Genomic DNA, 17584 nt, shown 5'->3' on the forward strand with positions numbered 1-17584 from the left:
CCTGGACATAACCTGGTTAGGACCAGGTTATAAGTCTAGTCCAAGTTACCATGGTCATACAGCTGCTTTCAAAGAGAGCTACATTTGCTGAACAGGCAAGTCCGGTTTTATACCCAACACAGCTAAGCCACTAACCTCGCTTTGCAGAATATCCTCTTAAAAATGATCAAGACATACAACACACACACAAATGTTTTGCAAGCAAAGTCACTAGCTTTTTTATACAACAACAATATACCGCTAATGCTTCAAGTTTGGAGTTTGTAACCTCACCTCAACCTAAGTTGTTTACTGCTTTACATAAGAGTAAGAGGTATGAACATGCAAGACATGAGTGTCCTATTTAACAAGGGCTAAATTCTATAATGTAATAAAAAGCTAATAATATAGACTGAGACACCACATTTTCCATTCACTTATGCCCTCTAGATGGCGGTAATGTAAATCACTGCCAAGAAGAAGAAAAAGCAGCCATCAGTGGAGTCAGAATGTTAAAGCTAAAGACAAAGCTAAGAACAATGTCTTATCTTAAGCCAGCCCTGACTCAAAAGTAAGTCTAAGTCTGCAACTCAAAAGTAAGTCGGGCTAAAATGTGTCTTTACGAAGATCAGTCACAAAGGCAGCAGTTATGTTATTTCCTCCAGCTAATGTTGCTGCTTAAAGATACTGACATGTTCTTTTGTCACCGTTTGTCTCAGTTTAAAGAAAGCCATCTTCTCCTTAAAATGTTCGCTGCAGGCTGAGAAGGCATTTTCAGCACGTCGTCACAACCCCGACTATTCTTAGAAGCCGCTAATTGTTGTTTCTCAAAGTTGACTTCCCAGGAAACACCTCCAGCATTTCATGGAGTCAAAAAGGCAAACAACTCATGTCGCTGCTTTTAGCTTCAGCGTATACATGCGTGTGTGTATTTGTGTTTTGAGAGTGTGTTGTAGGCTTTCGTCAGTGTTTTAACCACAAGACGCACGGTGCAATCTGTACATGGCTGCAATACAAAAGAGGATTTGCCGTGTTTACATCAGCTCTGTAGTTAGCAGTAATAAAACTACTACTGCAATGGTTCGTTGTATCATTTTGGGAATGATAATGCTGTCAATTGTACAATCTGGGACAGATCCAGATTAGACTAGCTTTAAAGGAAAACTGCAACTTAAAAAAAAAAAAGCCCATCTCATAGAAAAGTGTCACCCAATGGGATGCACCTACTAAATCATTTACATAATGTAACTTGCATATTAACAAAGCTAAAGCAAAGTTATTATTATTGTTATTGTTAACATTGTTACGACAAAGAACTATGTTACTGGTGGAGAGACCAGCACACAGCCCATCACAATTCCTCAAGCCACTACCGAGAGGTAACGCTACATATTGGAGCTGCCCCCACTACTGCTTTTGTTTTTGAGTTTGGAAAAGCTAACGCTAGGTGTAGGCGTTGGTTTTTGTGTTGCTGTCCCCAAGAAGGAAGTTTTGGTAAAGACCAAAGCATGGCAAAGTACTGTAAGTATTACATCATGAATGTGCCTGCTACTGTATGGTCACTGCATGTAGTATAAATAATGATAAAATATTGTTGGAAGTTTTTGGATGTGTTTAAATAGCAGGCTTTGTAGATGGAATAGATGTGTCCCTTTATGTTTATAATGGGCTGTCTCTTTTTAGCTGTTTTTATATTTTTAGAATGCACAGAAAAGAGAACAATATGTGTTTATGTCTCACATAGTAAATATTGTAGATGATGGGCAAAATAAAAGAATAAAAACACCTACAGGTATCTGAACTTGTTCAGTAGAATTTGGGAATCTGGATCCATATCGAGATGATGTTTTATTTATGTGTCTTTCATTTGTATGTTTTTTGTGTAAGAAGCAAAAAGAGGTGATGATGAAATGCTGCACTAATGCAACATTTTAGTACTTTTACGCCATAAAAACTGCCACAATGTGGCAGAAGTGCACTTGAGTTCAGCAGGGATCATTCAATGGAAGAATCACACATGACAGGAAGGAGGAAGTAGGAGAGCGTGGAGGAGTGTAGCGTGCAAATGTTACACATTGTCCATACACGCGTCCATGCACATAGTTCAGTTCCAAATGTGAAAACTGTAGTAGTTTGTGGTGTTATATTTGTAAATGAATTGCTATTTTGATGTTAAATAACCCCTTTTTGTGTAGGTCAGTGCTTCTCAAATATTTTAATTTTTTTTTTGGTGCTGGAGCCTATCCCAGCTGTCTTCGGGCAAGAGGTGGGGTACACCCTGGACTGGTCGCCAGCCAATCACAGGGCACATAGTATAGACAAACAACCATTCACACTCACATTCATACCTATGGACAATTTGGAGTCGCCAATTAACCTAGCATGTTTTTGGAATGTGGGAGGAAACCGGAGTACCTGGAGAAAACCCACGCATGCACGGGGAGAACATGCAAACTCCACACAGAGATGGCCAAGGGTGAAATTGAACTCGGGTCTCCTAGCTGTGAGGCCTGTGTGCTAAACATTCGTCCATCGTGCAGCATTATTCATCTGATCCTAATTTATGCTGCCAAAAGCTTCATCCTCCTTGGATTCTCAGCTAAATGTCTGACCAAGGGCAACACAGTGGCCATGCCTGTGTGCATTTATGAACATCAGCTATGTTTGTGTGTGCAGCTGTGTGCTGTCCGCCTTCTGACAGGGTGTCACAGCTTTAAAAAAAAAACAAAAAAGCTCTCATCCTTTCATGCAACGCTGACTCCGCTCCCCCCGTGGGCCTGAACCGCGGGCCTCTCTTGCACCACAACAATCATTACAAGAGGCATTCTTGTGCCACCAGAGGCTCTCCCTGTGAGAGCATCAGGTTCTCCTCAAAACTCAGCAGTCGCCTTTTCATGTTGACTCCAAAGCGATTCCTCTCGTATCTGACATCATCCTCTTCTCCACAAAATCTGGCGCCCATTATAATTCCTGTGGTCCGACACCAGTTCCTAGTGAAGCCGCTGCCTTGGGTTGTCAGGCGGGGGTTACGAAATAGATCGGAGAAGCAAAGCAGGGTGAAGGAACATCAGAAGCGAATGAAAAAGGAAGAGGAAGCCACCTGTTGGTGTGTGACTACGTCACACTTTCATCACCTCTGCTACAGTGGAACACATTTGTATGTCCTAAAGCTTGAAGAACAGCTCTCTGTTCTTGTTTCTCACTACCTAAGGCTAATAATGGAAGACTAAAAAAAATACCCCAATACATTTTCATGAGCTGAACTCAACAACAACAAAAAAGTATTTATGTACACAAAATGCCTCTCTCTCTCAAATATTCACAAATCTTTGTTAAAAATTCAATTCATAATTCATCCACCTCACATGGTGGTGTATCATGCCAGCACGATTATTGCACAGGTGCAGCATCAACACTCCTCGATGCTCCAATACATGACGTGAGATATTAGATGGATAAATGTGTCCATTGATGTTAAATCAGAACACTCTTGAATGTTTAATGTTTTATTATGTCTACCACAGCATGAAATTAAACCAATACCTGTTTTTTCAAACATAAGGCAATAAATCCATGTTGTGTTTTTAACACAATGAGATCATATAAAATGCTACTTAGCCGATGTTGTCATTGTCAATCACTTAAAGTAAGAGTGTCAAACTCAATCGCACAGGGGGCCAAAACTCTACCAAAAGACTACTTTAGGTTGTGGGCTGAACTCGACATTACCCCCACCCACATGGACATTTTTTTTTTTCAATCAGAGTGGGGGAAATGTAAATTTTTTTATGTCCATTCATTCCTGCTTGATATTTCTGCATTGTCAACTATGGATGTTTTGTACATTTCAATAAAGTGTTAATCAAACACGTCTTGTCTCAAAAGCTACACTATTTTATACCAACACAACAATATCACAATCAGTGAGATGTGTAACCCGGAAAATTTGCATCTGTGGAATGGGCATATCACGTATGCTTTGCTGTAGTTAAAATGGTCACTTTTGACTGTCTTATGTCTTTTTATGTGTTATTTTGACCAGAGGACGTGTAATTGTCAGTTTAGTTGTGTACAGTTAAATGATTTTGACTTTTGGTCTGAATCTGACAATGGTTGTTAATTTCCTGCTATATACAATATTGTTTCCACATTTATAATTATAATCCCAGAGGTGTGGTTACTACGAGCGGAATCGCTTACTTACTCAGATCGCTGCAAGCACTTGGTTTGATAAGGTCTGTGAGGCGGGCCAACTCAATACTATTTTTCAAACAGTTCTATGAGCCGGATTAAATTGCAGAGCGGGCCGAATTTGACACTTTACTTAAAGGGTAAAAGACAAACCCCACCCCACCGCCCACTCCCTTTTCAAAATCACCCAAGTTCATGAAGACACATCCTTAGCCCAAGATATGCTGCATTTACCCTCCCAAAACCTTTCGACATAAGATAGACAAGATGAGATGATGAAAAGACAACCGTAACATCCAGTGTTCAAGCCCTTTAATTCAGCTCTGGTTGTGGAAATAGACAGCAGCAGCCTGTCAATATGAGACAAATATCAAATGTTCTTTCAGTACTCAGCAGGGGGAGAGTGTTGTCCTCTATTGTGTACGTGTGTGTGTGACATTGGGATGTTTTCTCCTTTTGTAAAAATTATGAGCAGGGAGCCAACGGTTACTATGGTGACTGTAGTTAGTAATGCAGTAGAGAAGGTGAACATACTGAGACGATTGCACAAACTATTATACACACTACACAGACACAAACTACATAGACACTGTGACACAACGGTATGCTGGTTAAATAAAAAGCTTTCAGTGTTGCACACTGTATTTGGAATGCATATGTTTTTGAACAATGAGTGTGACATGTGTGGGCGAATGAGACCTGTTGGTAATATGATGGATATGACTGAAAGCTTATTCAGTGTTAAAGTGGTAGATGGCTAATGGTGGAGCTAGGTGGTATGCTCCAGCAGACGGAACTGTCTTATAAAAAAGTAGTAGTAGTCGTAGCATAGAATCCTGTTTTCGGCATCCTAAATACGATTTTCAACAATATTAGAGTCTTCTAGACATATAATAACACCCCATAGTCACATTTACACTTTTATTAACGTATTAAAGTAGACATAACAACAGAATATAAGCCATCTATTGCATAAATAAAACCCGTACTCGTGTTTGTTGTGTGTGCTGTAAATATATTCCGGTGCTAGGAAATAGGAAATGACATCGGGAGTTCAGAGTTGAGTTTCAGCTTGGCATGGTTAACTTAACGGTAGTCTCTTTATTGTGCTTGCTGTCAGATAATTCAAACCTAGAATGAAAAGCCTTTTGTTTCAGCAATCAAGTGTGTCGTTTGTGCATCTCACTGAACATTACAGGAACATTACTGACATCTAGTGACCACAGTAGAAAACTTTCATCCCATTGCATCACAATGTCTTTGAATGCATTCATTCACAAAAATGCTTACTGACTAAGTGTGCTTTAATATGCATACTTTTGACTAATACTAGGTCATGTTCAACCAGAAGAGCATGGTTTATTAATTCATATATTTTGAAGTGTCAATGTGTAATTTCACCATTGAAATGGTTTAAAAATGACAAGTCTACTTGTAATACCATGTGACAGCACTTACTTCGCCTAACTTCTTGTGTCCGTTGAGAAAAGGCTGCTCATGTAGTCCGAGGAAATCAATTACTTTTTGGGCTTATTTGCATAGCCTTCTGACTGTCTCACACACACACACACAGTCCAGTGTTGACTAATGTTAGGGTAGATGCTGTTTGACCTAATGCTGCTGCTACTCACCATACTCCATCAAGTGTTTGTTCATCAAAGGTCATATCAAAGCTTTTTTTGTGGCGTGTGTTGAAGGATGCAAACTTTGGATGCTGTTCTGTATTTTTGTCGACTTTCCCTGTCTTGTTGCCAAAGCACAGGCTAGGATTTTGGGTCATCATCACAAATCCTGCCTAGCAACAAGTGACCTTAAGTACTGCAGTTTAATGTAGTTAAACATAACTGATGGCTGATGATATATACAGTGAAGAAAATAAGTATTTGAACACCCTGCTATTTTGCTATTTCTCCCACTTAGAAATCATGGAGGGGTCTGAAATTTTCATCGTAGGTGCATGTCCACTGTGAGAGAGATAAACTAAAAAGAAAAATCCAGAAATCACAATGCATGATTTTTTAACAATTTATTTGTGTGATACAGCTGCAAATAAGTATTTGAACACCTGTGTATCATCTAGAATTCTGACCCTGAAAGACCTGTTAGTCTGCCCATTAGAAGCCCACCTGCACTCCATGTATCATCCTGAATCAGATGCACCTGTTTGAGGTCGTTAGCTGCATAAAGACACCTGTCCACCCCATACAATCAGTAAGACTTTAACTTGTAACATGGCGAAGACCAAAGAGCTGTCCAAAGACACCAGAGACAAAATTGTACACCTCCACAAGGCTGGAAAGGGCTACGGAGCAATTACCAAGCAGCTTGGTGAAAAAAGGTCCACTGTTGGAGCTATCATTAGAAAATGGAAGAAGCTAAACATGACGGTCAATCTCAATCGGAGTGGAGCCCCATGCAAGATATCACCTCGTGGGGTCTCAATGATTCTAAGAAAGGTGAGGAATCAGCCCAGAACTACACGACAGGACTTGGTCAATGACCTGAAAAGAGCTGGGACCACCGTTTCCAAGGTTACTGTAGGTAATACACTAAGACGTCATGATGTGAAATCATGCATGGCACGAAAGGTTCCCCTGCTTAAACCAGCACATGTCAAGGCCCGTCTTAAGTTTGCATATGACCATTTGGATGATACAGAGGAGTCATGGGAGAAAGTTTTATGGTCAGATGAGACCAAAATAGAACTTTTTGGTCATAATTCCAATAAGCGTGTTTGGAGGAAGAAGAATGAAGAGTACAATCCGAAGAACACCATCCCTACTGTGAAGCATGGGGGTGGTAGCATCATGCTTTGGGGGTGTTTTTCTGCACATGGGACAGGACGAGTGCACTGCATTAAAGAGAGGATGACTGGGGCCGTGTATTGTGAGATTTTGGGGAACAACCTCCTTCCCTCTGTCAGAGCATTGAAGATGGGTCGTGGCTGGGTCTTCCAACACGACAACGACCCGAAGCACACAGCCAGGAAAACCAAGGAGTGGCTCCGTAAGAAGCATATCAAGGTTCTAGCATGGCCCAGCCAGTCTCCAGACCTGAACCCAATCGAAAATCTTTGGAGGGAGCTCAAACTCCGTGTTTCTCAGCGACAGCCCAGAAACCTGACTGATCTAGAGAAGATCTGTGTGGAGGAGTGGGCCAAGATCCCTCCTGCAGTGTGTGCAAACCTGGTGAAAAACTACAGGAAACGTTTGACCTCTGTAATAGCAAACAAAGGCTACTGTACCAAATATTAACATTCATTTTCTCAGGTGTTCAAATACTTATTTGCAGCTGTATCACACAAATAAATTGTTAAAAAATCATGCATTGTGATTTCTGGATTTTTCTTTTTAGTTTATCTCTCTCACAGTGGACATGCACCTACGATGAAAATTTCAGACCCCTCCATGATTTCTAAGTGGGAGAAATAGCAAAATAGCAGGGTGTTCAAATACTTATTTTCTTCACTGTATATATATATATATATATAGTTGTTGTTCCGAGAAGAATGTCACATTGTACCATTTTTTTCCCACCTTGTGTCCCCTCGCGTCCACTTCTGGCCTCCAATGACAAACCACAACAGCTCCCAGAGCCAATTCAATTCCATCTCAGTCTGATTGGAGGGAACAGATCTGATTACATCTCATGGAGGATACACACACACACACACACAAACAGTTCTGTATGGACAGACAGCACACAACAAAGGATGGGATGTCAAAGGTTGAGCCACATAAAGATAGAATGACACATTTAAAATACGGTTATTGTGTCAGAGAACCCACTCGGGACACATATGATGCTGAATGTCTGCAGTGATTGCTCCAGATAGAATGCATGTGTGCATAATATCCACAGAAAGACGATAATGTGTTTGCTAATCACACACCAGAGACAAACAAATTCACACACACACACACACTATTGTCTTTGACGCTGCTGGCTGTCAGCCATACTGCACAAACACACTTGCACTCGTGCCACTAGTACAGGGAGGGAGTCGTCATTGTGTGTGTGTGTGTGTTGTTATATTTGTAGCCTGAACCATTGAAAAAAGGCAGATGTCTTGTTTGGACATGACATGAATTATGAAAACAGCAATGCAAAAAGAAAAAGTCGAAAAAGGAGACACAAGATGGACACTATGATCTTATATGAAGCGGACTAGACCCTTTCTTTAAACAGACAACAATTTTGACCATTTTCTATTCTATAGCATGAGAAATGCACTACTAAAACGAGCCATCTCTCAGGATCAACATCGCTACCACTGTTATTTCATTCATGTGTCTCTGTGTCTGGCTCTCCTGATCCTTTCTTTTCTGAGTCTGCCTTGCAAAGTAAAAGGTTATTTTATGAATGTGTCTGTCCCTGTCCGTCACCTGCCATGATGACTGAGTAACAAGCAGCCATGCAAAGTAGAGGTTTTACTGTTATTTACTGTTTACTATTATTGTATGTGTAGGACCCTAAGTACTCTTTCAGTTAATCCACAGCCCGATAAAAGGTGATTTATGTTTAGTCTGTTAAAAAGGTGTGTGGATAATTTAAGGTGTACTATTTAAGGTGTACCTAAATACACTATACTATACTATAATATGCTAGGGTTGCACATTGGCGAGTGGTTAGCGCGCAGGCCACACGGATAGGAGACCCGGGCATCTCTGTGTGGAGTTTGCATGTTCTCCCCGTATTTGGGTTTTTCTCCGGGTACTCCGGTTTCCTCCCACATTCCAAAAACATGCTAGGTTAATTGGCGACTCTAAATTGTCCATAGGTATGAATGTGAGTGTGAATGGTTGTTTGTCTATATGCGCCCTGGGATTGGCTGGCGACCAGTCCAGGGTGTACCCCACCTCTCGCCCAAAGACAGCTGGGATAGGCTCCAGCACGGCCACGACCCTTGTGAGGATAAGCGGTAGAAAATAGATGGATGAATATAGTATACTATTCTAATTATCTGTATGGTTATGTACCTGTTTGAAGTAGTTCCATCAGATACTAGGTTCGTGGAACCACACAGTTTTGTATTTTTGTCATGTTGGAATATTTTTTTGAGTTTAAATGTAAAGTGAACAAAACAAAGTGCAGTTTCTGGAGTTTTTTTTTTTTTGCTGCTGCAAACAGAGGAAGACGAAGGAAGAATTGGAGCATCAAGCTAAGGAACCTAGATTATGAATGTGTCGGTTGTGTCACCCCCGCCAAGCTCTTGGGCATAGTTATTGCCAAGCAACAAGCGCTCATACCAATTAAGTTCCAGTGTGATTTTATGAATGTTTATGAATGAATGTTTGTGCCCATGTCTGCCTGTCCTTCCTCCATGATTGTGGCACCAGCGCCCCAAGTGGACACTCGCTACATTCCCAAGTGTCCCAATACTTTTGTCCATGGTAGTAGTCGTGTAAGCAGACGAGAGAGTCTGAACAGTGAGATAGAGCCATCTCTCTGGATTTACTGAGGATTAGGAACGACTACTCCACTTCAAGAACGGCTTGACCACTAATAATCAGAGCAAGCAGAACGCTGTGCTCCATCAAATGAGAAAAGGTCAAAGGTTATCTCTACCTTTGTCATGGTAATTGAATAAAAATAGAGAGCGGGGAGAGACAGAACATGCAGTGAAAACGTGACACACAAATCAGAGTCAGCGTTCTTTCTGCATTCTTTCTGTGCAGTGAAACAAAAGGCATGAGATTAAACAGCTCTGTCTCTCTCGCTTTCTCCTGGCTGTGTCTTCTGCTGCAAGGTCATTTAGAAGTCACTATAGAGCGAGGAAGAGGAAGAGGAGGAGGAGGAGGAGGAGAGGACATTAGAAGAGTAAGGGACCCCTCCCTGCGGCGCCGTCGCCATTTAGGCCGTAATGATGATCAGCTATCCAGACGACTCATATTCATTTAGAAAAAGGAGCGAGAAGACTGGACAGGGAGCAGAAGACGTGAAAGGAAAGCTGATGTCATACACAACAACTGGAGGAAAGAGAATAGACAACAACCTTTTAATCAACATTTCTTTTATGACTCCTCATTTATGACCCCAAAGGTCATTTTCCATATGTCATAGGGACATATTTTTATTTGTCTTAACTTAGAAACCAAGACCATGTGACTGAGATCAAAGGGCCAGAAACCATAAACAGACATAATCATAAGGTGGCCTCGAGTTCAAAAGTCATATTTCATTGGTCATATGGTCATATTTAATAATTCAATACGACCACATGTTGTATGTGTGTGATTTTTCGCCCCACCTCTTTCCCTTTTCCTACATTACAATAAATAGTCTATATTGTATATATTAGTAGACTCCATTTCTTATATGTACTGACAGCAACTCACATATAGGCCCGCCGCCAGTACCTCTCACACCTGACTTGACCCATCGGTGACCTTGATCCACAGAGTGTTAGATACCTTATGAAGACCATGACTTCTAAAAAACAGAAGTGTCAGCATGACCCATAGGTGACATCACCTCACAGAGGGGAGCCATTTTTTATGGAAATAAAAATAATATGGGAGTAAAAATTGACAGAGCTTTGTACAATGCCGTATCACAATACAATGATGTCTTATTTGATGAGAAAAATGAGAATAAATAATGGTTTAATTAATTTAGAACAACATGATACATTGCAATACTGGGCAAAACTCACACACCCAAATGCACACACCCAGAGAAATGGGAGCATCGAACGTCACATGGTGGTTACCCATCCATCCATTCATTTTCTATACCGCTTATCCTAATTAGGGTGGCAAGGGTATGCTGGAGCCTATCCCACCATACCCTGCTGGTCGCCAGCCAATCACAGGGCACATATAGACAAACAACCATTCACACTCACATTCATACCTATGGACAATTTGGAGTCGCCAATTAACCTAACATTTTTTTGGAATGTGGGAGGAAACCGGAGTACCCGGAGAAAACCCGTGCATGCACAGGGAGAACATGCAAACTCCACACTGAGATGACCCTGGGCTTCCCGATCTCCTGACACTGTGGCCAACATGCTAACCACTCGTACACCGAATGGCCCGAATTCTGAAATATGGCATATAGAATATGACTTTTGGCCTCCAGGTCATCTCATGCTTTCCAAATGCCCATTTTATGAATTCAGGCCCTTTTGATCCCTTTGATTTATGAGTTATGACCTATGATATATGGCACTATGATGCATAGAATGTGACCTTTGTGGTCATAAATCAAGGGTCATAACTCAAATTTGGACTTTTCTCTCTGAGGAGTGTTAGCAAAGTTTACTATTCACCAAAGTGCACAGTACGTGTGATCAAAGATTGCATTGGTCTTTCATCACACTGCTGTGTTGTGTGTGTGTGTGTGTGTGTGTGAGGTGGAATGACCCAGATCAGAGGAGTGATGAGTCTGTAGACAAAAAGCATTCTAAATTATAGCCTGCTTCATGTTGTTGGTATAGTATTTAGATCAATGGCCAATGCAGCCTTTGCGCATTGTATTTTTGTGAAAAGGCTGCATTGGCCATTTTATTCTCGTATATGAGTACCTTTGCATATGATACACAATTATTTTGTGTAGTACGATATAGTGCATGAGGCGGCAACCGACAGCTATTTAGCCTCCTTGTTATCTTTTTTCATACCTAAGTATAAAAAATGAGCAGTTGCGTATTTGAAATATCCAACTTACCACAAAAATAAACAGGAAATGATTCATAAAATGAAATAAATGGCTCTGTTTGCAAAGACAGTCTTAGACTGGACGAATAGACCGGCAACAAACGTCACCAGTGGTCACTCCCAATGAGAACCTCAGCATCCTCATCTCTGCTACCTCCAGTTCTGCTTCCTGTCTTTTCCTCAGTTGGCAAATTGACCTCAATTCATTCATTCATTCATTCATTGATTCATTTTCTACCGCTTATCCTCACGAGGGTCGCGGGGGTGCTGGAGCCTATCCCAGCTGTCTTCGGGCGAGAGGCGGGGTACACCCTGGACTGGTCGCCAGCCAATCACAGGGCACATATAGACAAACAACCATTCACACTCACATTCATACCTATGGACAATTTGGAGTCACCAATTAACCTAGCATGTTTTTGGAATGTGGGAGGAAACCGGAGTACCCGGAGAAAACCCACACATGCACGGGGAGAACATGCAAACTCCGCACAGAGATGGCAGAGGGTGGAATTGAACCCTGGTCTCCTAGCTGTGAGGTCTGCGCGACTGACCTTAATTCAAAAAAAAAAAAGTCAAAAAATGACATTAATTCAAGTGATCCATCAAGTGATGGGCTTTTTCATGTTAAAGTTGGCTACTTGTTTTTTTTATTTGACACAAATACTGTTTTGCAGCTCCAGACTATTCTTCTTTACTGGATGAGGAAGAAAAATGGCTCCTTTGATGGTAAAGGTTGCCAACCCCCAGTATAGTGGTAAGCAAACTTCATTGCCCATTTTCTATGCGGCTTAACCTCACCAGGTCAAAGCAAACTCTGAAAATGTTATTTATTTGCATTTATTTACCTATTTCATTTATTCTTCTATTTTGCATGTTCTTTTTCTTATTTCTCACTTCAATTAATTATGTATTTAAACTGTATTGCCCTCTGTGGTCAATACATAAATATTATGACTCCTTTTCATTATAAACAGACAGGCAGACAAGGTTTAAGGTGATTATCATGTATGTGATGTATACAATACATACTTAATGTGTTGTATGTGCTATATATGTGCAAGCATAAAGGCGTCAGAGCACACCCAAGTCTCCATACTGAAGGGAGGACATTAATCTTACCTCTCATATGCTCTTCTGGGCTTCAATCCCAGTATTGTGTGTGTGTTTGTGTGTGTGTGTGTGTGTGTGTCTTCATCTGTCCAAATATAGAGAACAGAGTGAATGATGAACATGATCTCCATTGTGGTGAAACAATAGTGTTTCTAAATAGGACATAAGGGGGCACCAAGCCTTCCCCCCCTCTCTCACACACACACATGCACACACACACACAGTGTCCTCGCCGTGTTCAGCATTCGTGCTACATCAATCAGGTGCTTATTGGGAGAGCGCAACACGCCGCTCTCACAGTGAGCCAGGTGGTACCAAGCAGCTGGGCGATGGCTCTCGGCCCAGCCCGGCCCCTGACATCACCTCTGCTGTGGAAGCATCTCACACACACCTGCTCGTGGCTTCACTCACTCACACACATACACACACATACACCACTGCGTCTGCTTGATCCTCAACAATGGCAACCCCACCTGCAACTGTTTGCTGCACCGGTCGTTAATTAGCTGTGAATTATACTTGAAATCATATTTTACAGTAATTAGCGATGAAGTGACCTTGTCCTCCAATCTCCCACAAGGACTGACAACACACAATTAAGCAATGTCCGTGAAACACACATTTGCCAATCAGAGAACAGCACGCAGCAGGCTCCACCCAGACGGAGGGCCACTTCATTCAATGATACACCATGTGTTACCATGTGTAGGAGAGGAGCAGGAAATTAGAACTGGTAGATGGCTTAAAGTAGAAACTTGAAGTATGAAATGTCTTGTAGCGAAACATGGCAGTTATCTCACCGGGGTGAGATTGGTGCGGAAGGTTTTTTTTTTGAGGGGGGGTGGGGGGGCACTTGGCAGGGTGTGGTTTTCGAGGCTTGCAATGTGATCATCCATCAGGCAGTAGCTAAAGTCCTGATCCCAACCCGCTGTACTTGCAAGTGTGGCCAAAATTTGGGGATGAGATTTGGGAGCATGCAGACACTATGTAGCACTTTTAGTGTAGTAGTTTTAGTAATAGACAACTGTAGTATAGTGCTTAGTGTTTCGTGTTTTCAATGCCACAAAACTGCCAGTTTAGACTTTCTCACCAAATATGGGTCATTGAAAGGTCTCTACTTAAAACCAAAATGTGCAAAAGGTAAATTATTGATTCGTCGGGTTGTACCTTTCCTCCTGGCTTCCCGCTTGAGGCTGCCGGGCCTGCTGAGCGACGGCTGGAGCTCCGTCTCCGTCGACATCCTCAGGCTCCGACTGAGCTGGGCTGGCCTCCGCTCGGCTCCTCGGGGACTGACGGCGTGGCGATGGTGGGTGCGTGCTTGGGTGCCGGGTGTGCGTGCGTTGTGGCGGCGCCGGGCGTGTGTGTCCGAGCACACGGGCTCATGGGAGAGGGAGGGACAACTGCTGCTTCAGCCCTGACACAACATCCAGCACACACCCGCACGGAGCTGCAGATACACAACACAGAAGGACAGTTAGATGTGAAATGACCTGATCTTCCCGTCAATAAGACATCTAAGTGTGTGTGGTATTTCGTGGTGAGCAGTGTGGACAGGGCCGGTGACTGGCATGAGTTGTGGCTGACAGCAGCTCCTGAGTGAATGTTTACATGAAACCTTCATTAGAAGTAAACAGTAAACAGGTTTTCTATGCTCTAGGAAAATTCTCCATTTAGAAATAAGGAATCATACTTCATCGACATTCACTTATCACGGTAAGGTCTAGAACCACTAGAACCAACTAACCGTGGTACAAGAGTGACGACTGTACTTCAATACACAATGGAACCTGATTCTGAACTTGAACTTTTAATGCCGAGTACAACTCAAGGTACAATTGTTTGGACCAATTTAACGATGATAACAAAAATAGCTCATAAGAGTTTCATTTAAGAGCAACTTTCAAGGTTTTATTGATTATAACCAGAATCTTACATGAAGAGCAAATATAGCATTGTACTGTCAAAACATTTTACTCTTGTGAGCTGTTTTTGTTACGTTTTTATATTTGTTTAAATAAGTTGTGCCAGGCATTAAAACAAACAAGAAACTGAAGAAGCAAAAGTGGTCTTTGTGTATTTGTATACACAGTTGGTGGATGGATACAATAAAAATCCTATTTATATGCATATTGTATTTAAAGGGGACTTTTTCCCTCCACTTTTCTGACCATGTTGTTAGAAAGTTGTTTTCTCATGTTTTTTCAAACAGCATCTCACTGTGACATCACAGTGACCTAGAAATCCTTATATGGACGTGCCCGAGTACGTACGCACACACGCACACAAACACACACACACACACACACATACATAGTTTGATTCCATGTATTTTTAAAAGGGAATTATTGGTTGATACTGGATTATAAATACCTATTGTGTGTTTTAAACGGAAAACACACAAAAGCTACCTAGAGGGTGCCAACATTTGAATCAATGGTTAGCATTATTATATCCCACCTCTTCCTGCTTTGAGTAGGTATAGTATGCTGACTTAACATACCGCAGCAGGTATGTCAGCCAATAATATTGGTTTGGCTAAGCTTGCCTACTTATGTTAGCTATCATTGAATATATACCCTATCAAACAGTGTAAATGAATGGTTGGTCACCTCTCTGAGACTGCCTTTGTGGATGTGTACAGTACGAGACTACTAACAGCCATCAATGCCAAATAATTGCCAATTATTTTATTTCAGCTGTTTGATTTGTAATTGTGACAGGATCACAGGACACACACACAGACAACTAAGAATTCACGCTGGGTGGGAGCTGGAGCCTTGCATTTAGCGGGGAAAGGATTCAGCTCACAATGACCCTGTGCATCAGCACGAGAAAATGAATACTTGATCTTTACAGGAAAATGTTGAAAGTATTTTTGTAGATGGCATGCCATCTGCTGCTTGATAGACTATCTTGGAGAGCCAGCTGCAGAACTGATCAAAGATTACCAGGTACAATTTGATTCGGTACAAATTGAGTTTCTTTCATATTTGTCCATGTTTTGATACATACTGATGTACTCGTGCAGTGTATTAATAACACGACAAGATATGTGACATATTGTACACTAACCGGGGAATGTACACAAACCGAGGAAAAATTGTGGCATACATTTTTGCTGTTAACCAACAAGTGAGTAGAAGAAAATGCACATACTGTCATCCAATGGTGTGATCCATAATCCGTAAGCTAGCATCAAATGTCAATATTTTTCATAGACAATTTTCTTTATTGGTCAAATTGCTGGAAATTCTGGTGGAAAGATGATAATTTATTTATTTTCTCAAAAATGCCCCCTATATTAGTCCCTGGTTAGTTGGTTGTAGAACCAACCTTGAAAGTAGAAGCCATGCTTTCTAAATTGAATATTTTTATAGTTAGAGCATAGAAAACCTGTTAATGACCTTCTAAATACTGTTCTTGACATTATTAGAGCCATCTAGACATTAAATAACATCCCTATAGTCAGCTTTACACTCATATTACCCAATATCGTAGACATAATCAGAGGAAATAGGCCATTTTAGACATACTGTGAATGAGACTTGCTCATGTGTGTTGCTGTAAATGTGTTCCGGTTCAAAAAGTGACCTTTTAGCTTGGAGTGGATTATGCCCATGCTATTATTATCATTATTATTATGATGATTATTATGTTACTGTGCCTGTTTCGAGATAATTCAAACCTGCAATGAAAGCCTGTTGTTCTGGTGATGAAGTCTGATGCTTTTTTGTCTCACTAAACATTATAGGAACATTACTGACACCTACTGACTAATGTAGAATACTACACATAACATTTTTGAATACAACTTCTGAATGCCTTCTATAGATACTTGAGCCATTTTGATGCTTGAAAATGCTTCATTTAGGCAAAACATTACATGCATTTACTTAAATAAAATATTTACTAATAATGGGCCATATTCAACCACAAAACTGCATGATTTCATTATTAATAGATATTTTTAAAAAGCATTCCTGATAACCATTCCCACGCCTATAGTTTCAAACAGGCATTACATCAGGGCAGACTCAGTTAACTCCCTTGTTTTTATCATTTTACATCCCATTGATTCCAGCCATGATTGCAATACTTGACCAATACATGTTAGCGCCTGAAGGCATCGTCTATTGCTACTCTTCGTGGTTTGTTCACTGGCTGCTGCCAAAAGCAGGCTGTGTGAATGGATGAGAAACGCAAATGCAGACAAATGTCGCCAGGTGCAAAAAGCAAAAATATCAGTCCTGACCTCTCCTCAATCTCCACCTATTATTGCTCAAGTGCAGACGTGTGCTTCTTGAGGAAGAGAGGGAAATCTCTCTGCCATTCAAAAGAAAAAAAACCCGACCCCTTCCTTCGTTACGGTGTTTCCGCGTGAATAGGAGGCCCCCTGTAAGCCTTGGGCGAGAACAGATGAATTGAGAGGCTTTTAATTTGCCACCGACAGAAGAGAACAGAGTCCATTTAATTCCGCCAGCAGAGGCCGTGTCGGCAAAACGCTGACAATATTCTTTATCTGGTCCAAACACACTGGAAAAGTGTGAGTCACTCCAATTACAGGCATTATCTGCAGCACTGCTCCAGCAAATGGATGGAGAGGGAGAGAGACAGAGGGAGGAAGGAAAGAAAGAGTT

General features: G+C 41.3%; 1 protein-coding gene across 9 annotated transcripts in view; it reads right to left on the bottom strand.

The window, feature by feature from the left end:
- dab1a (DAB adaptor protein 1a) overlaps nt 1-17584 on the bottom strand; it is a 205161-nt gene that overhangs the window by 43491 nt on the left and 144086 nt on the right. For 8 of the 9 annotated variants that reach the window (XM_058072449.2, XM_058072450.2, XM_058072448.2 and 5 more), the window contains one exon: nt 14115-14394. In XM_058072449.2, coding sequence (XP_057928432.2) covers nt 14115-14187 — 73 coding nt within the window. In that variant the 5' untranslated portion in view covers nt 14188-14394. Of the gene's footprint in view, nt 1-14114; nt 14395-17584 lie in introns of those variants that run through there. The other variant, XM_078790110.1, reaches the window with a different exon arrangement.

This window comes from Doryrhamphus excisus, linkage group LG4 (genome assembly GCF_037039965.1).
Source record: "Doryrhamphus excisus strain RoL-2023G ecotype Guam linkage group LG4, RoL_Dexc_Guam_v1.1, whole genome shotgun sequence".
Taxonomy (NCBI): Eukaryota; Metazoa; Chordata; class Actinopteri; order Syngnathiformes; family Syngnathidae; genus Doryrhamphus; species Doryrhamphus excisus.